This window comes from Acomys russatus, chromosome 32, assembly GCF_903995435.1.
Source record: "Acomys russatus chromosome 32, mAcoRus1.1, whole genome shotgun sequence".
Taxonomy (NCBI): Eukaryota; Metazoa; Chordata; class Mammalia; order Rodentia; family Muridae; genus Acomys; species Acomys russatus.
The window spans coordinates 41,615,598-41,642,803 of record NC_067168.1 but is presented as its reverse complement, the minus strand read 5'-3'; the positions used below and the strand labels follow the sequence as shown (position 1 = coordinate 41,642,803).

The window sequence follows — 27,206 nt, the reverse complement described above, 5'->3', positions numbered from 1 at the left end:
TCTGCCTCCTCAGTGCTTAGATGACAAGCACGCACACCCCCATGCAGCTGTTTAATTTTGTACTTCTCAGTAGGTTCCGGGGACCAAGCTAGAGCATCCAGTTTACCCACCGAGCAATCTCTCTTAACCTGTGCTGCTTTCCGCTCTCCCCGTGAGACTATGCAGAACAAGGTTCCCCGCGAAAATGAATACACCTCTCTATTGGGATTTTTTTTTTTTTGGTTTTTTTTTTTTTGGTTTTTCGAGACAGAGTTTCTCTGTGTAGCCTTGGCCATCCTGGACTCACTTTGTAGACCAGGCTGGCCTCGAACTCAGCGATCCGCCTGCCTCTGCCTCCCGAGTGCTGGGATTAAAGGCGTGCGCCACCACGCCCGGATTTCAAGAAAGGCCTTTACGAGTTCCAGCAGGTTTTAGCTGAGGTCCTCCTCACCCGTCTCCTATGGAAGCTCTACCCCAGATCCTTAAAAGGGCGTTCTGTTCCAGCTACCTTCCACCCAGGAGGCACCCACTTGTATTTATGTTGTTGTTGGAGGCCTGCGTGCTCAGGAAGAAAGTAGGTCAGCGGTAGGAGCAGAAATCAATCTCTCAGATCTAAACAGCTAACAAGAATTTTAGTAAATATTTTTTTTCCCCAGAGAGATAAGTACTTAGGGCTTTACTGTGCGTAGAGAACCCCCAAAGCATTTAATCATGATGTGAAGTGAATAATAGTTAGGAGGGGCTCCTTGATGACCACATCAGCAGACTCCCTCCAGAAACACACACCAGAGCAAGAACTGGGTTCTCCTGCCTCTTCAGCCTGTGCAACTCATGAGGCTGGCCACACACATATGTCAGAGGTCAGCCACCACCATGGTCACAAGAATGGAGACTCCACCTTCGTGTCCCCACTTCCTCGCCCTGCTCTGCTATCCTCAGTGGCAACACTAAAACCGACTCAAGCTCTCTGACTCAGTTTCCATCTGCAAAGATTAAGACTGTATAATATTTTGTCGAGATGGGCAGGGAACCTACTCTCTTCGTTCATTGATTATTGCACAGCAAAGCATTCTGGGATTGGGCAGAGCTTGCCTGTGTTACAGAGCTCATGGGTTCTTCTGTGTGTCTTGGGAGTTCAAGTAGCATAGCTGTCATAGCTTGCCTGAATTCTGCTGTGTCAGAACCTCAGCTGAGAACTCTCCAACACTTGGGTGGCAGAAAGCCAAAACTATCTAGAGTTCTGTTCCTTTGAGTCTGGCACCTGGGCCAAAATGATTCTGCTGGTGCTTTGATGTCCCATGCCACATGCTCTAACAGCTTCCTCAATAGCCCACCTTCTGCTGGAGTAGTATCCAACACAGCCAACTGATGCGAGGCCCAACCTAGCTCCAGCCCACCCCAAATTATGTATCCTACTGTCCATAGGAAGCCCTGAGAATGAGCTCCTATGCCAGGGCCACACTAGACCATCTTCTCACCACAACATGAAACTGGTTTTGGGATGGTGACAAGCACCCCTTGGAATCAGACAGAAGCTCATAGCAACTGGTACCCATGTCTCTAGTGAGGTTTCTCCCTTTGCTCATACTGTTCCCCTAAGTCCCTTTCTGGTGGGAGTTCTTTCTCTATAAATCATGAGAACACCCGCTTTGGTGACTGCACCTACGAAGATCCCTGAAAGTGTCATGAACCATAGGTAGTGCCATCCTAGCTCTGCCCTTCAAGCATCCCAGGATAATTTTGGGTAGTCGAGGGATGCCCAAGTGACGTGCCTTTGTTGTTTATAATCTGAAGGCTCCTAAGGAATGCCAAGAGGTCATTGGGAAAGGTGCAGGAGAAAAGTTACATAACATGAATGACATACAATGGGTAGCTGTGGATTGCTGGCATGAGGCAGAGCAAAGAGCAGTGAAAAACAGAGTGTTCTTCTAATAGAGATACTGTGGGGTTTTTTGTTTTGTTTTGTTTTGTTTTGTTTTAGGTTTTATTTGCGTCTTTGCCTCAAGAACTGTGGAAAGTTATATCAAGCCAGTGAGATCCATATCCACTAAGGAACATGTAAGGCCATTGAGAGCCATGGTGGGTAGATGGACAAGGCTCAAGGCAGATGCTCGCACGCCATTGCCAGCATCCTACATGGCCACGAAAAAATGAGCATACACAGAAAATAAACCCCCAAAAGAATCACAGCCTTTCGTAACAACTCTGTCAACTGGACACAACTGGCTTTCAAACCTGGAGCCTATGGGGGCGGGGGCACTTTCCATTCGATAATGTCTTCCCTTTTCCTCCCTCCTAGGCCCAGGTGAGATAGCTAGGACTCAGGAGCTCGTGACATTAGAGAGCCACCAGACTGACTCTGGCAGGTTAAAGTCTAAAGTTTGTTTCATATGAGAAAAAGAAAAACTTTTTTCACCTTCAAAATTCCTTAACTAGTAAAGGCAGACAACCAAAACCCTTGAAGATTCTAGATCTATGGCAAGGGGAAAGAGAGTTCTATGATTGATCATGAGAGATGCATAAAACAACGGGAATGGGGCCAGAGGAGCGTGAGCTGAAGGTCAGGGAAGGGCCATCACTCCAACACCTGTCCCAGTGTCCACCAAGGAGCAAGCCAGCCTAATAGCCAGTGTTCCCCTTTGCTCAGCTGCTCCTTCAGAGGTATTCCATTAATCAGTTTCCCATCCCTATAACAAACACTAACGATCAATATAAGAAGAAAAATGGTTTGTTGTTTTGTTTGTTTTTGTTTTGCTCATGGATTTGAAAGTTCATGGCCAGCTCAGCTCCCTTGTTTAGGCCCAAGGCAAAACCACACATCATGATGGAAGTATGTGGCCAGCAAAACTGCTCATCTCCTGGCCAAGATGCAAAAAAGAAGGAAGAGGCTACAAGCTCTTCAAAGGCTCCCAGTCAATGGCCTCACCTCTTACAGGCTGCACTGGGTAGGTTTATCTTGTCAAAGGGACACAAGCTTGAAAGAGGAAGCCCCGCTTGAGAAAATATCTCTATCAGATTGGCCTGTAGATTGCAAGTCTGCAGAGTATCACTATGGGCAATGTCTTCCCTTGGCAGGTGGTCCCAGCTTGTATGAGAAAGCAAACTGAGCAAGCTACAAGGAGCAAGCCAGTAAGCAGTGTTCCCCCTTGATCTTTGCTTCAGTTCCTACCTCTAGGTTCCTGCCTTAAGTTCCTGCCCAGGCTTCCCCCTTTGGTGTAGTGTGATCAGCACATGAAAGCCAAATAAATCCTTTCCTCCTAGGTAGCTTTTGGTCATGTGTTTGTCACAGCAATACATTAACTTTTTATAGCATTTGACCTTTGGATGACCTTCAAGATGTAAATGATAGCTGGTGACCTGAAGATTACTCAAGGAGACAAACTTCCTTCATAAGCAGACCTCCCACACCACTCTTCTCTTACTTTCTCTCGTTCTCCCTTCCTTCTCTTGCCCTGCCATTGCTTTGTGGTGTTTGTTTGTTCTGTGTTTTGTTTTTTTGAGACAGGGTCTCTTTCTTCATAATCTTAGGTGTCTTGGAACTCCACATAGACCATGCTGGCCTTGAACTCACAGAGACCCTCCTGCTTCTGACTACGCAATGCTGTGGTTAAAGGGGCGTGTCTCATGCTCTGACAAACCTACCATTGTTCCTGAACACTAACGCAGACATCCATTCTTTCTGGTTGGGGCGGAAGTTAGGTGGAAGAATCACAGATCAAAGCACACAACTTGCAATAAACTCATTTACCTCCTGCATGAGTAAGACTAAGCCCAAGGTGAAGCTTTGATTACAAAAGGCTCTTTAGCTACAGGCAGAGTCCAGTCAAGGTTTCAAGACGGCTAGAGAAGGCGTGGGTGTCACTGCTCTCAGCGCAGATCCCCCTAGAGCAGTCTCCTGGGTACTGACTCACTTCCAACACCATGCTTTTCACTTTTGTTGCTCTAGCCTCTGCCTTAGAACACCACCTGGCATATAAAATCAAGTTTTTCAGCCAGAACATCACAGTTACGCCTCTACATCTTCTCCAGAGCACATCTCTCATTCTCCAGACCAGCACCCCACCTCTTAGGCTGAATTTAAAGGTTTCCTTGATTCTTGAGATCACTCCAAAACCTTGCCAGATAACTTCCCTTCATTCATTCATTCATTCACTCATTCATTCATCCACCCATTCATTTGACAAACACAGTATTAGGATCCTAAGAATTCAATCTTTTAGGCAGACATGATGATGGTTTGTACCCTTAGTTCCAACACATGGGAGTTGTATGATTCAAGTTCCCTTGATAGGTTGGAGGGACACAATGCCAGAATGCCAGGATTAGCTTATAAAACATACTTGCCTCCATTTGTCACAATCTGAGAGATTTGAATTTATATCTGATGATGGTTTTATTGCGACTTAAGAGAGAGCTAATCATACATAAACGATATGTCTGTATTCTTTAGTGTAGACTGGCGTTAAGCTTACTGTAGTAGAAGAGTAGTGGCTAAAATGCACTGGCCAATGTATGTGATGGGGACTCCCAACTGGGTCAGTGTCATATGAACATGTTGATGGATGCAGCTGAGATCATCAGAAGTTCACGGCATCCTCAAGGATCATTTTCCTCTGTGTTTTTTTCTCCTTTGTGTTTTTCATCATCACCAGTCTGACTTCCCTCATGACAGCAGGCAGGGCCTCTAAGGGGCTGTATTTCCTTCTTCACTTCAAAATAGAGGAGATACAAAATATCAATGAGACTCCAGAGTTTTACTCTGATGTTTAGTGTTCATCATGTCAGCACCTCTAAATTAAGAAGAAAGATGGGGCATCTTGCTTACTGTTATGTCTAGAGCCTGAAGGTAGTCACCTCCGTGTAAACCTTATATCCCATAATCAGAGAAGGAAGCCTAAGGCAAATGTTCAAGGGCCACCAGAATGTCACTGCCAAGGAAGAGAGAGCAGTCTGAGTTGCCTTGCCTACTCACCCTGGTCTCATGTTCACAAGCGTAGACTGCAGAAGCAGGGAGTCCACAGGTTGAGTTGAATGAACTTACCCACAAGATAATTACAGTCTAGGACTGGAACTCAGTAAGTGACCAATAAAAGTAATATTGTGTGATAAATCAGTATCGTGAAAAACAGAAATGCGGGCTTGGAAGCACCTGGGCTCATATCCAAGTTCTGCTATGCACCAGTTGTGGGGCCTCAGACACAGTTCCTTGGCAGTGAATGTATATAAAGACACTTCATAATCATGGGCAGTTCAGCTTCACATAAAACAAAACCAGACTGGAAATGTTCCAACTGCGAGATAGTCAATTACCTCATGTTGGAGAAAGTCAGAGTGGGTGAGTAAAGGTATGAGTGACATCATTGCCAAAAACCAAAACTGCTCTTTTGGTGCTGGTGTCTTTGCTCAGTACTAACTCTTCGTCCTTGCTAGCTGGTTATAGCATCATTACCACAAACAAGCTCACAACCCTCAAGAGGAAGCCCTTCTTATCTTAGGACGAGCAATGAGATTGTCATAAACTTCTTTTGTCTTGTCTGCCTACCCACCCCTCAGCCCCAGCAATGTTTCTGTTTGCTTGAAGGGTACTACATACCCACGTCTTGAACTCTAGAGGACAAACTAGTAAAGTTGCATGAGGGATGCAGAGGGATGAATGTTCATTCTCTTGACTGTGCAGGGAGAATGCTTTTCTTCCTGAGGGCTATGTGTATCCACAGAAAGGAAACCCGCTAACAGAATCTGCAGTATGCGATGGTGTTGAAGGCCGTGCATCGCTGTTTTGTGGCATAGTTCTGTAAAGTCCCAAATATGAGAATCACTCAGGAGGCACTTAAGAGCCCAGAGAGATTATCTCCTTTTTGTGTGGCTCTTCTTGGTCTCTGTCCTGGTGCTGTTTTAAAAGAAATGTCTTCTGCATCCTCTAAGGTGATGCTTATAGCCATCAAAAGTAACTATGAAGCCTTCTATTCGCATTCACTCATTAAATCCCATCTCTATTGTGCAAGCATCTGAAAAAGAGATGAGTGGTCCATACAATCATTCTCTACACAGGCTTCCCAATGGAAGAATCTTCTAAAGATGGCACTGACCAGGATCTCACCTTACAAAGTGATTTCCATATTTGGAGAGAAATACCTGGTGTGTCCTGGTATATATCCCCTTGCATCTGTGCATGTGTGTTTGGTGTATGTAAGAGAGGTAAGAGGTATGGTGCATGAGCCCATTCATGTGCAGAGGTCACAGGAGTGCATAAGGTGTCCTGTTGTCTTGCTCATTACTGTCCACATAATTCCCTTGAGACATGGTCTCTCACAGGAGGTAGGCATTGGCCTGTGGGTTCTGGAGATTTTCTTGCCTCCGTGCCTCACCCACTCATATACTGTCTTTTCCGGAAGTCCTACACCCACATCCATCCTCTTATGCAGCACCATGGACTCAAGCTCAGGCTCTCAGGTTTGTGCTGTACATGAGCTTTCCCACCAACCAGCTCCCAGCTCCAAGGAAAATGCCTTACAGTCCATTTATGTAACCATGAAAGAAGTGAATACATTTCACTAAGGGAAGGTGGCAGAGATGAAAAGAGAATGGTACAGTAAAGGCGTTCATGAGACAAGTCACATAAAACAGTACATATTAAGTGCAAATAACAATGTTGTAATTGTCTTTCAGGACATTGTTTGATGTGTGGAGGGGAAGCAACATGATAAGGAAAGGTGTCAAAGGTGCCTTTCCCAAGTGGCTTCCTCTGGATTCCCAAGGAGCCAGTAGGGTCTGATAGCATGCTAGTTGCAGAAAGACTAACTGGGAGAGGTTGGAAGGGCTTTATTATAAATTGAAGATAAGTATTTATGGTAGCAATTCTAAGCACTAAGGAATGGGCTCACTGTCAACTTTGGGAAAGAAGCAACCTTTGAAATGCCCGAAAGCCCAAATGGCAAAAGCTTGCAGGTGAGTCCGTAGGTTAATCATTGTATCCCCCTGAGACTTGCACAAGTCGTTATGCAAGAACAGGAATCACTCTGTGCATTCCTCACTGGACACCAATGCCCAAGTGTTTTGTTACCAAATAGTCTTTGTAGTTGTTCTTAGCATACAGAGAACTATTCTGCACCAAGCAAGGACAGCTTGTCATCAAGTGTATGATTGGGTGTGCTGAGTGGGAGATTCTAAAAATGAAGCAGTCGGGGCCTCCCCAAATCCTGCTGCCAGGCAACATGTAGAGGGGGAAGTCTTGGATGGAATTTGGCTACATGTGCCCATGTTTATTGACAAGGCAGCAGGGAACAGCCTCTGCTACAAACAAAGATAAAGACCCACTCTTGGCCACTGTGCATACTCTGACCAATTCTTGGTCATTGTACATGCTCTGACCAACTCTTGGCCACTGTACATGCTCTGGTCCACTCTTGGTCACTGCACATGTTCTGACCCACTCCTGGCCACAGTACGTGCCCTGGCCCACTCTTGGCCATTGTACACGCTCTGGATAGCAATCTATCTAGCATTCTGGAGCAGTTAGTTTGAGATGAATGTTAGATTCCAACACTGGCTGAACATGGGGTTGAGTACTTGAAGTTCAGGCTCTGTTCCACAGGACACAAATTTGCATGCCTTGTTCATGGTGCAGTAAAACTATTACCACAGTTTCTTTAGCCAATCCCCATATCTCAAGTGCTGGTCATTTCACCAATGAAAATTTATTTCCGACCTCCATTATGTAACTCACAAATGCTTGTAAGTTGAGGATAAAAATGGCTGGCACGTGACAGAAGTTGTCTGAGAATTGGAGTCTAAAGGACTGAGATGGCTCAGTCAGTAAATGTGCCCTGAAAACACAAGGACCTGAGTGTGAACCCCAGGACCCACATCCCAAGCCAGATGTGGTGGTGCCTTGCTGCCTGCAATCCCAGCACAGAGGAGGTAAAGACAGACAGATCCCTGCGGCTCTCTGGACAGACTTCCTCGTCTACAAGGTGAGATCCAGAGCAGTGTGAGACTATGTAAGAGAACCAAAACACAAGCAATAACCAAAAGGGAAAGGGAACGAAGGAAGGAAGGAAAGAAGGAGGGAAGGGAGGGAGGGAAGAAAGAAAGAAGGAAGGGAGGGAGGGAGGGAAGGAAGAAGGAAGGGAGGGAGGGAGGGAGGGAGAGAGGGAGGAAAGTAATTGGCTCCACAGAAACAGCAGCTGAAGAGCTGAAGTTGTCCTCTGTCTTTCATGTACATGTACACACTCATGTACATGCACTCCCGTACTACACTGCACCTACACACACACACATACACACACACACACACACACACACACACACACACACACACACACACACACAGGCACATAAAGGCTATCACAGATGAGTGGGGGAGACTGGTATGTGGCTGGTGATGGCAGCAGATGGCAGAGTTTCCTGGAGCCTGAGACAGATTCAGGCTCTGCCTTTACCCAGTTTCTTTATGGGTCGGGTTCCTCACTTGTCCAGTGGGTATGTTAACACCTGTGAGTATGTTCACGCAGCCGCCACCTGAAGGGTGTTAGGGAGAATGAGCACGTGTGTGGCAGTTGGAATGAGGATATTCTCCATAGGCGCGCGTGCACTAGGACACCTGGTGCCAGCTGATTACACTGTTGGGGGCTTGGGGTGGGCAAGTGTTGGGAAAAGTACTGCCTTGCTGAAGGAAATATGTCACCAGGGCTAGATGCTCTCCACTTCCAGTTAGCTGTCTGGGGACAGGCGCCTCACTTCCAGTTAGCTGTGCCTGCTTGGTCTTTACAGTTAAGATGTGATCTCTCAGCTTCCTGTTGCAGCTGCCTGCTACCATGTCTCCTCCCCCAGCAGATGGACTTTCCCTCCCTCGGGAGGGACCCTTCCTTCTCTATGCTGCTTTGGTCTTAACACAGCAACAGAACAGCAACAAGATAGTGTTCATAGATCACTGATAACCACAGTGTCCCAGGGGAGGCTGCCTTTTGCAATCAGCACCCTCGGTGTCACCCTGCATCTCCTCAGATACCATATTCTGCTAAGCTGAGTGGCTTAACATTGGCGTAGAATTTTTTCTCAGTTGTTTTTTCCCATTCATTCATTCATTATTTGAGACAGGGTTTCTTTATGTAGCCCTGGCTGTTGTGGAACTCACTCTGCAGACCAGCTGGCCTTGAACTCACGGAGTTTCCTCTTCTCTCCAGTTTATTAGCAGATTTCTTTATTTCACGTAGAATTAACAGCACATGCATCGGTTATGCCTCCTGTCATGTGACCTGAGTGGTGATTGTCTTGACGTTTCTGAGGCTACAGAGTTCAACATGGCATCTTTGCTTACTCATGCCCCTAGGACATGTCTTAATTTGCTTTCTGCTTGCTGCTGTGACAAAACACTGACCAAAGCCACCTTGAGAATGGAAGTTCCCCCAAGTCATTTGGCTTACATGTCCCAATTAGAGTCCATCACTGAGGGAGCTGGAGCAGGGGCAGACACAGGAACCAGAGGGAGACACTGCTACTGGCTTGTTCTCCATGGCTTGCTCAGCCTACTTGCTTAGGGCATTGTACACAGCAGCAGACCAAACATTAATCACAAAGATGTCCCCACAGACATGGCCGCAGATCAAGCTGACAGGAGCCGTTCCTCAGCTGAGGTTCCCTCTTCCACAACTGACTCCAGTTTGGGTCAAGTTGACAAAACCTAAGTGGCACAGTATAGAAGGGAAGGCATGGCTCATGGCTTCGCATTCCTTCCTCTGTGTGTTTCCCCATAATCTTAGCTTGGACTGTGTCTGAGTTGGGTTGTCTGAGGATATTTAGAATTCGTACCTAGTAATTGGTTTCTGATAGAGAAAAATCTCTTACAGACGAGTGGAAGAAATATTCCTGATATATGGCCCTGGGAAAAGCCAGCCTTCCTAGAGTAATGGGTGACCAATGTGACTGGATCAACATGGCTGGCAAAAGCGGGGCAACTTTAGAGAGATGGTCGGCCATCATGGCTGGGCCACGAAGCAGCCAGGAAATTCCTACAATGCACTTCAACTGCACCTGCGAGGGTCTTTCCAAGAATGACTACATTGTGAGGGTTCTGCATTCATAAATAGTTCGATAGAATACATTTTTGAAGGGCCGGTTGGGGTAGGGGTAGAACTGTGGACAGTGGGGCCTGATTGGAGGTTCCAAGCCACAGGAGGACTGTCTCTGAAGGTGGGTCTCTCCCTGGCCTCTTCTCTCTTTGCTTCGTCATAAGCTGAATAGGGCCTGGTCCATAATCACGCCCCAATATTTGAAGTGAAGCTTCAGAGGCTATGAACTAAAAATAAACATTTTCCCCTTATACATCATCTCTCCCTCAGGTAGCCTGTCACAGCAATAAGAATGTCATCAACAAACCTAGAGTCACGGAGAGAGAATGGAAAACTAGGCTTCCTCCCACCTGTCCATGTCAGGGTCACTGCCTCAGGAAACCAAGAAAGGATGAGCTAATGGCCTTGTTAAGGAGCCGACAAACTCCTGTGGCATCCTTGGTGAGGTGACTGCTGGCTTCCATGCAGTGCTATTAAATGTGACCCTATGGGGTTTTATTGCTGAAGGTAGAGATGACAATATCTCTACTTGTCTTATCCCCCTCTGAGTATGTTTCAAGGTTGGTGACAGAAGGGCTAGGAAGCGAATGACACTCTGTTTTGTTTTGAGATGGTCTCACTGTGTATCTCAGGCTAGCGTCAAACACGATATCTTTCTGTCTAAGCTTCTCAAATGCTGGGATTACAGCCTGAGGCCATGACACCTGGCCAGGCTGGAGGGGAGGGGAGGAGGCAGGAGTGTGAGGCAGCCAGTCATGTTGGTCATGTCTCATACAGTCAGGAAGCAGAGACAGAAGGAGGCTAGCCCTCAGCTGGCCTTCTTTTATTTGGTCCAGGCCTTAGGCTTACTCACTTCCAAGGTCCTTTCCCTGAAATGCTCTAGTGACATTCTCCCATGCCCAAGCAGGGGCGTGTCTCCTGGGTTGTCCCCTCTTGCTTCAAGTTGACACAAAAGACTAACCATCCACTGTGGGGCAACAGTAGATGAATGGGAGTCACAAGGGTGAGGTTGAAACAGTTCTTCAAGCAATAGGCACCAAGTTAGCTGACTCCAAGTGGTCCACAGCTTATGTCTGTTGAGTGTCAGATTTGAACTAAACAAAGGAACTTCCCAGTGGAGGGTGATGCCACTGGCAGATGGACGGATGTCTTCCCTGTTGCTGACTTAAAATACCACAACCAAGGCAACTTACTAGAGAAGGGATTTTATTTGGGCTTATGGTTCCCAAGGGATAAGAGTCCACCATGGCAGGGAAACATGGCTTCACATTTGCATGGCTGCAGGAGTAGGAAGCTGAGAGCACTTGTCTCAGCCTTGGACTTGAAGAAGAGAGAGGAAACTGAAGTGGCTTGAGGCTTTTAGCCTCAAAGCCCATCCCCACTGATGCATCTCCTAAACCTCCTCAAACCACCAACTCAGGACCAAGTGCTCAAATGCCAGAGAGCACGGATGACGTCACTCACTCACTCAAACCACTGTAACCAGGAACAGACAGGAAGCCGCAGTGGGAGAGGACACCTTTGATCATTCTAGAGTTGTCTTGAAATCGTAGAGCGACTAGTCCAGTATCAGGGAGGGAAGACTTTCCTTCTACGCTCCGAGAAGGCAACAACGTGTCTACTAAAGAATAGGCAAGTTAATGGCAGGAAAGCTGTCTGCACCAGGGCAACACAGCAAAGAAACCTGGGTACTCAGAACACAGATGGGATGTGACAGGAGCCCAGGAGCCCTCCTGAGGAGGAGGACATGGCACCTGGATGAGAGTCCACGGGGTATTAGGAAAAGATGAATGAGGTCAGGACACACCACAGTTTGTGCAGCATGGCAGGGCAAGGGGTCAACCTCTAGTCTCTTTTCTTGAGCTACAGTTAATCTTTCTGGGTAGATGTGACACTGTGTGTGTGTGTGTGTGTGTGTGTGTGTGTGTGTGTGTGTGTGTGTGTTGGGGTGGTACTCTTCCCCAAGGCTCTGTCCAAAGGCAGATAAGGGGATCCAGGAAAGCCTTGCCTGCATTTGTGTTTTGGAGTATCTTCAACTCAGTGAGGGGTAAACCAAAGTGATGTACTTTGTGGTGGCCTTTCCTGAGCTTTCTGACTAAAGCTTTAGAGGACACAGCATCCAGAGCCAGAAGGGCTCAGATTGGGCCTGGGCATTATATCCTCCTGGCTCTATGACCTTTGCCAAGCACTTAATCTCACTAATCCTCAAATTCTTCATCTGTAAAAGGAAGGTTAGGCTGATACTTGCTTGGAAATGTTAGCAGTGATTCTATGTGAGGTCAGAGCTAGGCTCCTCTTTAATTTTTCTGGAAGGCTTATCTGCAGCTCCCATGTTTCTATAATTAACGTACATCATGTTTGTAGAGTGTTACATGTTTCCAAAAAGAATATGCTGATACTTTATGTAAACATGCATAACTGGAGCCTATTAACAGCTGAGAAGAAGGGCAAACAAGAGGCTGGGCTGGGAAAACAGATACAGCCATTTCCCCTCCAGTGAAAACTGAAGAGGAAGAGGATGTTTTGTGATTCCTAAAAAGTAAAAGAAGGCCTAAATATACTACTTGCCAGGTTGGGCCAAAAGTGGAAAATAGGTGAAATATAGGCAAGGTGGCTCAGTGGGTGGAGGAGCTTGCTGCTGCAAAGGCTGAGGGCCTAGGTTTAATCCCTTGGCAGAAAAGGTTAGGGGAGAAAAAGACCTGACTGCTGTACTAAGCGAGGGACACACACACACACACACACACACACACACACACACACACACACACACGGACACGCACATATGTGCACATGCACACACATGTGCACACATGCACACACACTAAATAATTAATTAAAAAATAAAAACAAGGCCAAAAACTACTCTTCTTTTAAAAAAATTCTAACTTACCCTTTTACTCTTCCTCTCCTTCTTCCTTACGAAGAGCATGCACATGTCTCACAATACATTTGTGGATGTCAAGTGAAAACTTGCAGAGTCAGTCCCCCCCCCCCACCACCACGGTGGGCTCTGGGGATTGAACTCAGGTCTCCAGGCTGAGGTTCAGGCCCCTATACTCTCTGAGCCATCTCACCAGTCCCACAATTTACACTTGTATTATTTTGGTTCTGTTTGTAAATGGCTCAGTCTCTAAATGCCTTTGTAAGTCCATAGAAAACTATGATAACCCAAGTTAAAAATGGTTTTTAAAAAAATGATGGATGAAAACAATGCCTTTTTCTTTTTCTTTTTTTCCTTTTTGGTAATCTGAGATATAGTCTCATTCTGTAACCCAGGCTGGCCTGGAACGCATTAAGTAGATTGGGTTGGCCTTGAATGTGCCACGATTCTCAGTCTCTTCAGCTCTGGGACTGACAGGAGCCCCCACACCCCCTCAGAGAAGTCTCTTAGTGGAGACTATCAGATTTTTCTTTCTGCAAGCATCCGAAGGAAGGGCAGACTCTTTGCAAGTTTAAGTATTTTCAGTATTGAAAGTTGTTTCAGTGGATCTGGTTGTCATGAACATGGGGTTAGGATTCTGTGATCTCGGGTGATTTCTAGAAGATGGGTTTCCACTAGGCAACGCCAAATGCCCCACTTCTCCCTTTCACGGGTGACTGGGTTAGACAGAAGTGTAAAAGGTCAACGCAGTAAAATCAGTTTAGCCATACGTGATACAAAGACCAACCACCTCAGTACTCCAAGATGGAACTGACTGCTGTAGTCTGTGTGTGTGTGTGTGTGTGTGTGTGTGTGCACGAGAGCGCATGTACTCATGTGTGTGTGTGTGCAGGTGCATCTGTGAGGAGGACAGAGGAAACCTTGGCTGTTAGTCCTCAGGTGGCATTGGGATTGTCATTTTGTTCCTGTTATTGTTTTTTTATTTTGAATTTTGAATCAATTTTTATTCTTTGATAATTTTGCATTTAAAAGACTTTTTGATAACATCCTCTGCCTGACAGCTTGTTTGTTTGTTTGTTTGTTTGTTTGTTTTGCCATAGTCCTTAACTACTACACAACTGTGAACAGCCACTTTAATGAGTTTCCTCTCTCAATCAGTTTTGTAGAGACCTGCCCATTCTTGGATTCTTGTCATCAAGCTTAGCTAGGTTGGTATGGTGGTGCTCAGCAAAGAGGCCCTTCACCAACCAGACACACAGGCACATCAAGACTGGGTGCAAGCGCAGAGAGATGGTTTGTTGTGGGTCTAAGGCTTTGCAAGCTTTCCACTTGCTAGGCCACTGTGGGCAGGGGTGCTCCCTCACCCCTCTTGGAAAGCAGTGCTAAATTCCTTTATGCCTCCAGCAGCAATTCTTTCTTGGCCATGCTGGAGAGTTTTGGGGCGGGAGGGGGGCGCAAATCTTGAGGGAGCAAGAATATTAGCCTGTTCTTATTTCGGGAAGTGGCTGGATGTTTTATTTGATAGTCTCACTTGTTTTGCTGTTGTTGTTTTGTGTGTGTGTGTGCGTGTGCGTGCGTGTGCGTGTGTGCGTGCGTGCGTGCGTGTGTGTGTGTGTGTGTGTGTGTGTGTGTGTGTGTACCAAATGTGTTAGCTTGCACAGCCAGCAAGCCCCAAGGGTCCATCTGTTTCCTTCTTCTCCTAGAGTTGGGATTATAGACTGGTAGGTGCCACCAGGCCTAGCTTCCTTCATGCGGTTTCTGGGATCCATTTACAAGGCAAATACTTTATCAGTTGTGCTGTCTCTCCAGGCTCCTTGGCATAGTTTGGACCTTTGCTTCTTTCAGTGCACACAGAGAAGACAGCACATCTGTCATGGTTGGAGGAACTTGGACAAAGTCAGGGAGAATTAAGACAGAAAGGAGCGATGAGTTTACTTCCCCTTTCTCAGGAAACGGAAGCAGATTTGCATGCCCCTGCAGAAAGCTCATCTGTGCAGATCTCTAACTGTAGGGTTAGTGGGGTTACATAATGTTTCCCCCAGAATTACGAAATAACAAAGTCCTTGAGGTCACTTCATCTGAGTCCTTGTTATGTCACATGCTCACACACCCGACTACACACCTGTGATGTGCTTAGTGTGTGTGTGGGGGGCGGGGGGCATTCAGTAGTAAGGAAAGCAAAGTGTGTAGTGCCTGCCCGCCCTCAAGACCTTTGGTGTTGAGCAAGGAATGGGATTGGGGGTTAAATCATGAGAAATCACTATGGAATTGAGATAAAAAGTGCTGGAAAAGATATCAGGGGGTAGTAGGCAAACACTTGTAACCCCAGCAACTGGGTGAAGGAGGCAAGAGGATCCAGAGTTCAAAGTCAGCCTCAAGCACCTAGCAAGTTGGAGGTCAGTGAACCCCACCTCAGACAAACAAACAAAAAATGAAAACCAGACATAAAACGAAATAAGCACCTGGAGACAGGGATACGGAGGCACACTCAAACGTGTGCATACCTTACACACATATATACCACACTCACACATATACACACGCACAAATTAAAACAAAAACAAAACCAAAAAAACTGGTGCCGATGTGTCTAAAACCCCAGAGCGGAGGAGGCAGAGAAAGGAGGATATCTGGGGTTTGCCCACCAGCCAGTGCAGGCTATCTTCCATCTCTAGGATCAGTGGGAGACTCAAAATCTACTCCATATTCCAAAATCTACTCAGTCAGGTAGAAGGTCACAGTGCTAAGCGAGGGGTCTGTGGAGGCAGGCTTCAGGAGCGCGGAACAGGCTCTGAGGAGAGCAGTAGATGTAGCCACTGCAGGGCTGTGTGGGGACTGGACTCTTGAGCAGGTGTTAAGGATCTGCCTTCTACTTTCTCAAGCCCATAGAGCTCTGCGGAAACGTCTTCACCTCAGATCTCAGACAAGGAATGGCCCTGCCTGAGGGTGAGTGGCCTACAAGACAAATGGTCAAGGGATGGCCATGGCCTTCCAAGAAGGAATGTGGGGAACCGGACTTGGAACTCTGCAGTCTCCCTCACGAACATGGTGTGACACCTGCCAGGCCTCGTGTGCTGCTGACATGCCTGACCAGATCTCCTTCTCCTGTTTTAGCCCCATTCAGTTTCCTCAGCAGATGCCGGAGAGACAGGAACTGCTCCTTTCTTAAAAGACACATCCAGAGGCAGTTTTTGGTGCCTAACCAAGACTGAGAGTTCCATTTTTAATAAATTCACCCTTAGCCTGCCAAAGTCACCTGCAGGCACTGGGTTTGAGGAAGGGCTCTTTGCCTTGGTTCCGGGTAAACCTAGCAGAGGACCTGTCTCGGGCACAATTTACTGCAGACGGTGTCTCTCAAACCTTCTGTCGCCGTTGGCTGCTATTGTCAACTCAACGCAAGCTAAAAGCTATCTGAGAAGAGGGAACCACCACTAAGAAAAATGCCTCCATCGGATTGGACTGTAGGCTGATTGGTGACTGATGTGAGAGGACCCACAGCACTAGGCAGATGGTCCTGGGCTGTGCAAGAAAGCAGGTTGAGTAAACCAGGCAGGACAAGGCGGTAAGTAGCATCCTCTCCATGGCTTCTGCTCCTGTTCCTGCCTCCAGGTTCCTGTCCTGTTCCAGTTCCTGCTGTGACCTCCCTGGATGGTAGGATAGAGTACAAACTACAAAACGAAAAAAGCATTTTCCCTCACCAAGTTGGTTTTGGTCATGATGTTTCATCTCAGCAACAGACCCCCTGGAAGGTGGGCTATTGAGACATCCCCGTCTTTTGAGGGCTGGAAGTAGGTTGATTGCATATTTCAGTTATCCAATCAGATATCTGACAGAGAACGGAGGCTCCATTAACAAACTGCAGAACAGAGGCTGAAGAGATGGTTTAGTCAGTCCATAAAGTGAAGGCCACACAAGCAGAGACCACCTCTAGCACCTGCCTAGGAGGAAGCTGGGTGCTGGAGCAGAAGAGAGCTCAGTCTGTAAAGCGCTTGCCTGCTGCAGGATCCTGAGGACCCGACTTCAGTTCCCAGCACCACCATAAAAAGCTTGGTATTGCCTTGCCTGGGCCCATAACCTTGGTGTTGTGCGGTAGAGACAGGAGGATCACTGGGACTGAGGCCTTGTCTCAAAGAAATAAGGCAGAAAGTGATGGAGCAGGACACCTGATACCCACTGGTTTTCATGTATGTGCATATGTGCATACACACATATGTATACCACACTCATACACAGACAAAAATTTAAATAATTAAAAAAAAAAAAAAAGGCTGGCACAGATGCATCTGAAACCCCCAGTGCTGGCAAAGTGAGGCAAGAAGATGTCTGGGCTTGCTGGCCAGCTGGTCTAGCCAGTCTTCCATCTCCAGGATCAGTGGGAGACTCAAGCAAGCCAAGGGACTGGAGAAGTGGCTCCGCAATTAAAAGCCCTTGCTGTTCCCATAGAGACCCGGATTCAGTTCCCAGCACTCGCATGGTCATCTCCTGGGGTGTGGTGGCTCGCTGCCTTCTGCGACTCAGTTCAGGGAGATCCAATGTCCTGTGATAACCTCTTCTGCAACAGCACCCACATGTTGCACATATAGACATGAAGGCAAAATGCTCACACAATAAAGGGAGGAAACCCTTAAAAACAAATCAGGTGATGTGACTGAGGTAGACACTGGATGTGGGCATCCACGTGCTCCACACATGGGCACACACATGTACAAGCAGGTATTGTTTCTGGAAAACATGGTTACCCCAAGAAAAAAAGAAATTTGATGGCTGTGATGCCTTTCTACTGATAGCCTTTCTACCTTCAGCCAAGTATTTTCTCTGGTCACCTGAATTATCCAAGAGCGATCCCTGGAAAGCAGGAAGCGGACCTCCCCCCCCCCTCACCAAAGACACTTATTCCCAAGGTTCCTTACAGTCAACACCCTGAAAATATCAGCCCCACTAAGATCACATGGCTGACTATTTGGCTTCATCCAGCAGACCACGCCCTGGAAATGGTCCTTCCAATGGGGAGGCTCTACCCAGGTGCTCATTAGAAAAGGACTCTCTGCTCAGACCTACGGAACCAGAACCTTCAAGTTAGGTAAATTCACCAAAGTTAGGTTAATCACCAAAGTGATTAACAAGCACATTAAAGTCTGAGACAAACCCTTAGATTTTTGCCCCACAGTAAATAAAATAAAAGATAATGAAACATCAACAACACACACACACACACACACACACACACACACACACACACACACACACACACACACACACACACACACACACAACCCAGGCCCTTACAACGTGATCATGCGTGCATGCACATAAAACTGAAACCAAGCAGTGCTTACCGTTACTTTATTTGAGAAAACAACGTGTTCAACGTGTTTGGGACTCTGGGTCTACATTTCCAAACTCCCTCCTGGGTCCCAACGGAAATATGAAGCCCCTGGGAGCAATGTTTAGAAGTGTGGGGTATCAAGGAAAGTAGTGTAATCACTTTCTAGCTTGTTTTGCGAAAGGTGCGCTTAATTACTTCTGAGTTTGAACTTGGAGCTCCGACTGGGCGGTGGGGGTGGGCGGGGAGGGAGGCGTGGGAGCGCGGTGCGGGGCCCTAAAGGGCCGATTCAGCGGCCTTGATTAGAGGCCTGAGGAAAGCAGGGCTGGAAGCGGGAGAGGGCTGGAGCTGGAAGGCTCTCGGGCGGCGGCGAGAGGTTCTGCCCAGCTGTTGGCGAGGAGTTTCCTGTTTCCCTCCCGGCGCCCGGGTAAAGTTGATGAGTGAGTCACTCGCGCGCACCGACCGACGACAACCCCCGCGCGCGCACACGCTCGCCTGGGGGACGGAGCCCCAGCCTCCTGCGCAGCTCTCCTCGGCCGCCGGGGGCCTCCTCCTGGCCTCCAAGTTCCCGAGATCGCCGGCCACATCTGGCCCGCACCTCTGCCCGGCGCGCTCCCGGCGACGCAGGCATCCTGAGAGGGCGTAGAGTCAAGGCACAGCCCGGGGTCCCCGAGGCTCGGTTCGCGGCGCCCCAGGGGCCGGTCTATGAGGAGCAACGGGGGCTACCATGGGTCGGGGGCTGCTTCGGGGCCTGTGGCCGCTGCACATCGTCCTGTGGACGCGCATCGCCAGCACGATCCCGCCGCACGTTCCCAAGCCTGGTGAGTGAGTGGCCGGGGCGCGACGCTGGGGGTTCACTAGGGCTCCCCGCTCCTCCTCCAACCCCGGGGGCAGCGATTGACAGTCGGCCGCGGGACCTGGCGCGAAGGCGGAAACGGGAAGTTTGTAGCGGCCCGAGGCGCCCCAGGCCCGCGGAGATCCGGGGAAGATCTCTCGCAAAAAAAGAGTAGGACAGTCCGCTTGAGGGGGACTTGAGGACGCTCCTGACCCCTTTGTGCACGCACGAAAGGCGAGGGCGGCCGTGAGGGGCCCTGCACCCCCCGGAAAGGGAAGTTGGAGAAGTTGGGGCTTGGAAGAGTAGCGGCTGGGCACTGGCTGGCCAGCTGCTGCACACCTGGGCCGTGTACTGCCCTAGACAGCTAGACTGAACCAGACTACAGCCCTCAGCTCCGCCACCTCGGGAGGGATTCTGGGCCGCGACTCACTGGATACAAGTGAGCGAAAGAACTGATTTCAAACGACAGTCATCTATTCCCACTGTTTCTTGGTCTCCAGGAATGGGACGCAGTGAGGGTGGTCAGGTTGATGGCTGGGAAATTTTTTGCTGTGCGCCTACTAAGTGCTGGACTCCTGGGATGCTGCCCGGAGTTCTTAGATCTTAGAGGTTACCATTCAATGGAAACACTTAAGCCAGGATGCCCTCCGGGCCCCACAGCAGGGGTGGTAGTTAAAGGAGTAAGAGCAGGAATCAGGGCTCCTTCCTAAGGGCTTGCCTTGGAAGTGCAGAATCTCTGACCTTTGCACACCAAAGTTAGAATTGTGGCAGCTATCTGTGGTCAGGGACACTCTTCGGGCAAGTCACATGACTCTGGGCCTCAGTTTCCTCTTCTGGACAACTCAGTGGTTCAGTTTATGTAAATTTACACTCTTTTCACCATTGGCTTTCTGCGACCTTCCCTGGTGACTGACTGTGAGATTGCCAGGGTGAATTTTGGGTGAAATGCTGAGGATACCATGGCCTTGTGTGTGTGTCTTGAGGAGTGGGTAAGGCTACGGGGAGTGGGGAGAGGGAGCCCTTTACAGATGTCAGAGTAGGTGAGGTGCTCAGAGAAACCTTGTCTCGAAAAAGCAAGAACAAAACAAAACAAAAAGAGTTATGGATCAGCAAGGTGGGTTCAGCAGGTGGTGCATTCCTGTAATCCCAACACTCAGGGAGGCAGAGGCAGGGGTTTGGATCGCTGTGAGTTCGAGGCCAGCCTGGTCTACAGAGTGAGTCCAGGACAGCCAAGCTACACAGAAGAAAAAAACCCTGTCTCGAATAAATAAATAAATAAATAAATAAATAAATAAATAAATAAATAAAAATTTAAAAAATTACTGGTCATGTTGGAAGCAGCAGTGGAGCTTTTCAGAAGGGAAGAGCCACACAAAACGAAACAGCGAAAGTTCTAACAGGATTACAAACCTGTCCTATAGTTTCATGAACTCTGCTTTGGTATTGCTGGTCTCCATTAAGCTGCATCTCAGCTGGCTTGGGTGACTGGAGATTTGGCTCAGTGGGTAAGAGCATTTACTGTGTAAGCTTGAGGGCCTGAGTTCAAATCCCCAGCGTCCATATGCAAAGTTGGGCATGGTCCCTTGCCATCCTGGTGGTAGTGAGAGAAGACTTTGGAAACTGCTGGGTGCCAAGCTATCTCTAGGTTCCGAGGTAGACCCTGACTAAGGAAATCAGTGGAGGAATCAGTGGTGTCTTCCTTGGGCCCCGCTCACACATGCACATAGACCCTCTGTTGCATACACGTAATCACACAAACACATACACACTCACACACAGAGAGAATATGGTTAAAAGAAATTTAAAAAAAATAAAAAAGAAATAAAAAAAAAAAAGAAATTAAAGAAAAACTGGATTTTGCTGATGATCCTCAGAAGCAACACCCTGCCCCCCCCCCGTTTTGTTTTTTGTTTATTTGTTTGTTTTTGTTTTTCAGTGTACATAAAACATTTGCTTTAGATCGAGAAGAAACAAAATTCTGGAGGCCTCCATTTAAGTTTTGTTTACAAGATTGAGATTTGTGATTTTTCAAATTCCAGGCTCTGTAGCTCATGAGTCATTTATACATACGGTTTTAAACAATTAGCCGGTGGGTCTTTTTTAAACGTGGGCTTTAAATAGTTTTACAAAACTGAGAGTTTTTATATTTTATGGAATTGCTACCCCAGAGTATTTGGACAATTCACTTTGAGTTGTACCCATGTGATCAAAGTTTTTAAAGATGGTTTAAAGTTGGAAGACAGCTCCCAGGGAAAGGACGTGTGGAATTCCACTTGCCTTTTCACTTTTCACAGAAAAGAAAGGTGTCAGAATTTCTCCGATGTAAGTGGTAAATTGTGAGAATATTTTCCAAGATATCTTAATGCAACATAAGATGTGAACGAAAGAGATTGTTTACAAAGTCCTAGTCAGTCCAAAAAAAAAAAAAAAAAAAAAAAAAAAAAAAAATGAGGGGCTGGAGAGATGGCTCGGTGGTTAAGAGCACCGTCTGCTCTTCCAGAGGACAGGGGTTTGATTCCTAGCACCCACATGGCAGCTCACAACTGTCTGTAATTCCAAGATCTGACACCCTCACACCAATGCACATAAATTAAAAGAAAAAAAAAAAGGAAAAAAACCTTTAAAAAACAGAAACAGAAACAAAAACTATCTATGCTTACCAGCATGACAGGTAAGCAAATGATTTCAGCACAAGGAAAAATTGAGTGTGCGTGTACACACACACACACACACACACACACACACACACACACACACACACACAATTTTTAAAAAATGTTTTTCCCCTCCTGTTTCTCTGTGGGTGCCCTTCATGAGTGCTGGAATAGGGTAGCTTCACACTTGGTGCTCATGGGTGTGGAGCCCAGAAGTTGGCATCAGGTGTCTTCAATTGCTCCACCTCATTTACCCAGGCAGGTTTATCTGATGGTGCTGGGCCTCTAGCTGAAGCCAGAGTGCACTGTGCAGGTTTGTCCTGCCAGCCAGGTTGCCTTGGGGACCCCCAGTCTCTGTCTCCTGCATGCTGGTACTGCAGGTGACCAACACATCCTCCTGCCTCTTTATGTGGGTGCTGGGGGCATCTGAGTTCACAATCCCCATACTTGCATGACAAGGGCTCTCTGAGCTAAGCCATCTCCCCAGCTGCCAAGAAGTATGCTTAGACAAAGTTTAATTTTTAAAACGTGTGTGAGTATGTGTGTGTGTGTGTTGTGTCTGCTCCTGTGTGGAAGGAATCAGGGGACAGCTTTCATAGTTGGCTTTTACAGCTTGGATGCAAACACCTTACCTTAAAAAAAAAAAAAAAATTGTTTTTGATGTAGTATATTCATCCTAATAAGTGCTCAATAATTTGAAATTACTTTTAGGGGAAACCGTGACCTGGATGCGTCAGACCTCAAAAATGGTTTTTACTTTTTAGACACCTACAGAAAGGTCCTCAAGAGGACTAAACCTGGATCCTAGTGTCCCAGGCATCACTGGTCCCAACAGGTCTTTAAGGATGTCCTCACACCTGTCCAGATCCAGACCTAGAAATCCTTAGTTCTGGAGTTTAATCCTTTGGGCCTACTTCTCCCTCACACCTCCAGGGCACTTCCTTTAATGACATCTTATTTTTTTTTAACAAGTGGATTATGCAGAAAATGCAAACCAGGGCTTTAATTTGCTGCCTCTGTGTTGGTTTAATGCCCCCACATTGAGGACTTCTTATTAATCGCCCACCCACTGTAGTCCTCTGTGGTGTCCGTGCTCCTTTCATCCTTTTCCTGCCATCGTCCTGACTTCTTTATAGTTTTCTTTACATTTTGGGTTTCCTAATTTCATTGTGTGTGTGGCAGCTGTGGGTATGTGTGGGAGAGCGCAGCGGGTGCAGGGGCCAGTGGGGCAGGAGTTACAGATAGTTGTAAGACACCTCTGCCCCTGGGAACAATTCTATTTTCCTAATGAGTATTGGACCCTTATTAATGCTACCTTTGAAACTGCCTTATTATTCCTTCTCAGCGGTATTTATTGAATATCTCCTTCTATGGGGATGTTTAGACTCAGAGAACACTACCCCCAAACGAGTGAGACAGACCCCCCTCTTGCTTGTTTTGTTTCTTTGAGCTCCATATCTGCACTGTGTCACAGAGCACAGGACACATCAGGGGCTTAGAACATTGTTCAGTTCTGTTCCGATACCCACACCCCAAATCCCTCATGTTTTCCTGAACGCCCCAGGAGGGTGTGCATGTTGGATAGTTCCTCCTGGGTGCCTCTGTATGAGTTTCTCATTGCTGTGTTTTTACTCCACTGTCTCCGCCTGGTTACAAGCCAGTCCCAGAAGACCCATGGTCCATGTTCATTCCTCTTAGCAAGCTGCACCAAGTGTGTCCAGCCTACCTTTCTGCTGCCTGACCTGGAGGTAGAGTGAGAGCCACACAGGTTGCCTTGGATTCCAATCCTGCCTCTCCCTTATTGGCTGTGTGGCCTAGGAGGCCTTGGCACACACTGTCACTGTGTAAAACTGGGATGACTTGTGGTTGGGTGGGATAAAATAACACTCTCAAGTGCCTAGCCCCATGTTCATGTGTCTCTCCCCCCTCCCCCCCATAGATGGGTCTGGTCATTTTGAACCCTTCAGTCACACCTGACAAAGGCCTCATCTTCCCTCTTCTTTATGACTTTGCATCGTACCAAGGCCTATGGCAGTGTTTCTCAACCTGTGGGTTGCGGTCCCCTTGGGGGCACATGTGTGAGATATCCTGCGTATGGGATATTCTGATTCTTACTAGTGGCAAAATTATAGTTATGAAGTAGCAATGAAATAATTTTATGGCTGGGGTCACCACACATGTGGAATTGTCTGAACGGGTCACAGCGTTAGGAAGGTTGGTTACCTCTAGAACATTCCAGACCTCAGTTTAGGCAGCTGTCCCTCCATCCCCTCTCTGCTGCCTTTCTCTGGACCTTCTATCTCACTTCTTTTTCTCATCTTTGAAGACCTACCTTGGGCCTCATAAGGAAACCTGCTTTCAACGTGCCAGGTGAGTCAAGTGCCTTCTCCTCGGTCCTCTTCTAGTTCCTAGCAGCAGCCAGCCGTCATCTTTGTGTGGTCCCCTAGTCCACGGAGCTTTGCAGCCCCTCAAAGACAAGCAAGGTCTGTCACTCTGACGCCCATCTCCCAGGCTGACAGGTCAGCTGCTCTCAGGAAGGGCTGGGCTAAGCCTCTCTTCATCCTGCTGGGGAGAGGGTGACAGTCTTTAATACCTAGGCAGTCCTTGCTATGTTGGGCATTTGGTTGTGAGTGATCGTATCTGAACGAATGTGGCTTTGTAGCACCTGTGATTGAACCCAGGGCTTTATGCACCCCCTCCCCTCACTTGTCTCTGAATTTTGTACTAGGGTCTCAACTAAAGTCCCCTGGGGAAAAACAGCCTTACAGGCTGCTTTGCGTTTGCCTCAGCCCTTAATAGCCAAGCCTCCAGGCCTGTGCCTCAGGGCGCAGTTTTGGTGATTTCTATGCTGTGTAATTGGTTACTATATTCTGACCAAAGATAAAAAAGATGTTTGATTTCTGATGTTTTTTAAATGACTATAGAGCCCTTAAAACCATGACACTTTAGAAAAGTTTTCACCTACAAAATTACCCTGGGAATACTAGATATCTCCCCCCCCCCCCCCCCCCCCCGCTTTCTCTCTCTCTCTCTCTCTCTCTTTTTTTCCCTCAAAGATTGTAGAAAGGAGACAGTAATCACAAAGTATAACACTGAATTACATTTTTCGAGGCAGGGTTTCTCTGTGTAGCCTTGGCTATCCTGGACTTTGTAGACCAGGCTGGCCTCAAACTCACAGAGAGTCACCTGCCTCTCCCTCCTGAGTGCTGGGATTAGAGGACATGGCACCCCTCTTTTAAATGCAGGCTTTGTCAGGTATTTTGGTGTTGTTTATTTGTTTGTTTGTTGAGACAAGGTTTCACTCTGTGGCCTGGAATTTATTTACTGCATAGCCTAAGCTGTCCTTACAGTTGGATCAATCCTCCTGCCTTAGCATTTCAAGTACAGGCCGAGCCCATCATGAATTGAATGTTTACGTTTCCTTCTCACCCCAGGCTTTGTGGTTTGGTCTCTGAGCAATGTGTCTAAGGACTGTATGCCCTCCGTCACTGGCTGTCTATCATAGAGTATCCTGGGGATTATTCAGGTCAGATGCAAACCACCGAGGCATTTTAAATAGGCTGCAGGGAACTGTACTTCCTGTCCCCAGCTCGGCATATGCAGCCAAAGGCTACATAAAAGTTTAACCGTAACACCCTACTAGGTTCTGTGTTCCAGCTCTTATGGACTCGTGGACAGCTGAAGCTGTGGTTTTCAGAACCAGGCCAGGGCTGAGCAGTAGCAACATGGCGTCCACAGCTTGTTTTCTCCCTCCTCCTTCCCACAGGTACCTGTGGCCTCTGACGGGGCAAGAGAGTGGGCAAGAGAGCGAACGATCACTGGGTTTCTGTGTGGGGTTTGCTGAGCAACTCAGGAAGCTGCGCAGACACCTAGGCTTATCTTGAGGAGCAGTTAGGAAGAGCCGGGCGTGGTGGCCCTCGCCTTTAATCCCAGCACTCGGGAGGCAGAGGCAGGTGGATCGCTGTGAGTTCGAGGCCAGCCTGGTCTACAAAGTGAGTCCAGGATGGCCAAGGCTACACAGAGAGACCCTGCCTCGAAAAGAAAAAAAAAGGAAGAACAGTGACATTACTTACTCACTTTGATCATAGGAAGGAAACGAAAAGATAATCCCTACAATTCTCTGCTTTATAAATAGATGGAGGCTACTGGCATTCACCGTGTGTGTGTGTGTGTGTGTGTGTGTGTGTGTGTGTGTGTGTGTGTGTGTGTAAGTGGCTCTTGATAGGAAGCTGGAAGGGCCAAAGATATGTCATATTTGGTGGTGCTGGTGGGGAACCTTTGCACCTCTAATGCCCTCGATGCATCACTTCTGATTGGTTCCCCTGCGTCTATGATCTGCCGTAGGTTTTCTTTCATTTTGCATTTCTCCTTATGCACATTCATTGTACACAGTACTCTGTGGCAGGGGCATTTTTCATGGAAATATGCATGTACCTCTTGATGGTCTTTGCACCACAGAAAATCAAGACAGGAAGGGTGTGTTGCACAGTGTCGTTTATGGTTCCTGGCCTGACAGTGACATCATGGTAGTAGGAACCAGGGTGACCTGGGTTCCATACCGATAGCAGTTCAGCTGCAACCTGTTCAGTTAAGTGTTTTGGAAACTCTAAATTTCAAGTCTATAGAACCATCACATAAGCCTGGGGCTCAGACAACTTCTGGTGCTGGAAAGCAAAATACATTTAACTTGACTTAATGAAGATGAAAAAAATTTACCTCTGAGGTCCAGCTAATTTGAAACTCTGTAATTGAGGGGAACACTCTTTTCCCACACTGTAGCCTGATGGATTGTGACTTGTTCTGGTCTGGGTCCTTCCCCTCCCCCTCTCCCTCCCCCTCCTCCTGGAATCAGAGTCTCTTTTTTTAAAAATATATTTTATTAATTTATTCATATTACATCTCAATTGTTATCCCATCGAAATCAGGGTCTCTTGAAGCCCAAACTCACCACGATGTCGCTAAGGTTTTCCTTGAACTCCTGATCATCCTGTCTCTACTTTGCGGACACTGAGATGACAGTCATGCAATGCTACAGCTGATTTCTGTGATCTCGGGGGGTGGGGGGGGGGGGGGGGGGGTGGGATAGAACCCATGACTGTGTGCACTCTGAGCGAGCACTCTCCCAATGGAGCATCTAAATGGCGCCATCGAGCAACCATCCCCTCTCTTGGCTGCAGTTGACTCAATCTGGCCTCTGGCCTCTTGCCTAGGTTCTTAAGGGGGACCTGGCATCCGCATATGCTGGCTGTTCCTAGGACTGGAGCTGTGCGCCATCAGAAGGAATTAGCTTCAAGGCGAGAACTTGTGGTTGGTGAGATGCTATCTGGGAAAGGTCAGGCATGCAGGCCCTCCCACTGTTTATCTGATGGAATAGTTTCTTTCAAATATTTTCAGCATTGCAGCTGAAATATGAGCCTGGTATCGGGAGCAAAGGGCGCCCATGCTTTGGCCTTTCAGAGGCAGT

The 27,206-nt window shown here is 47.5% G+C and overlaps 1 protein-coding gene across 2 annotated transcripts in view; it reads left to right on the top strand.

Moving 5' to 3' along the window:
* Positions 1–18,543: 18,543 nt before the first annotated feature.
* The window catches only part of Tgfbr2 (transforming growth factor beta receptor 2), an 85,928-nt gene continuing 77,265 nt past the window's right edge, over positions 18,544–27,206 (top strand). For both annotated transcript variants that reach the window (XM_051140774.1, XM_051140773.1), the window contains exon 1: positions 18,544–19,074. In XM_051140774.1, coding sequence (XP_050996731.1) covers positions 18,981–19,074 — 94 coding nt within the window. In that variant the 5' untranslated portion in view covers positions 18,544–18,980. The remainder of the gene's footprint in view (positions 19,075–27,206) is intronic.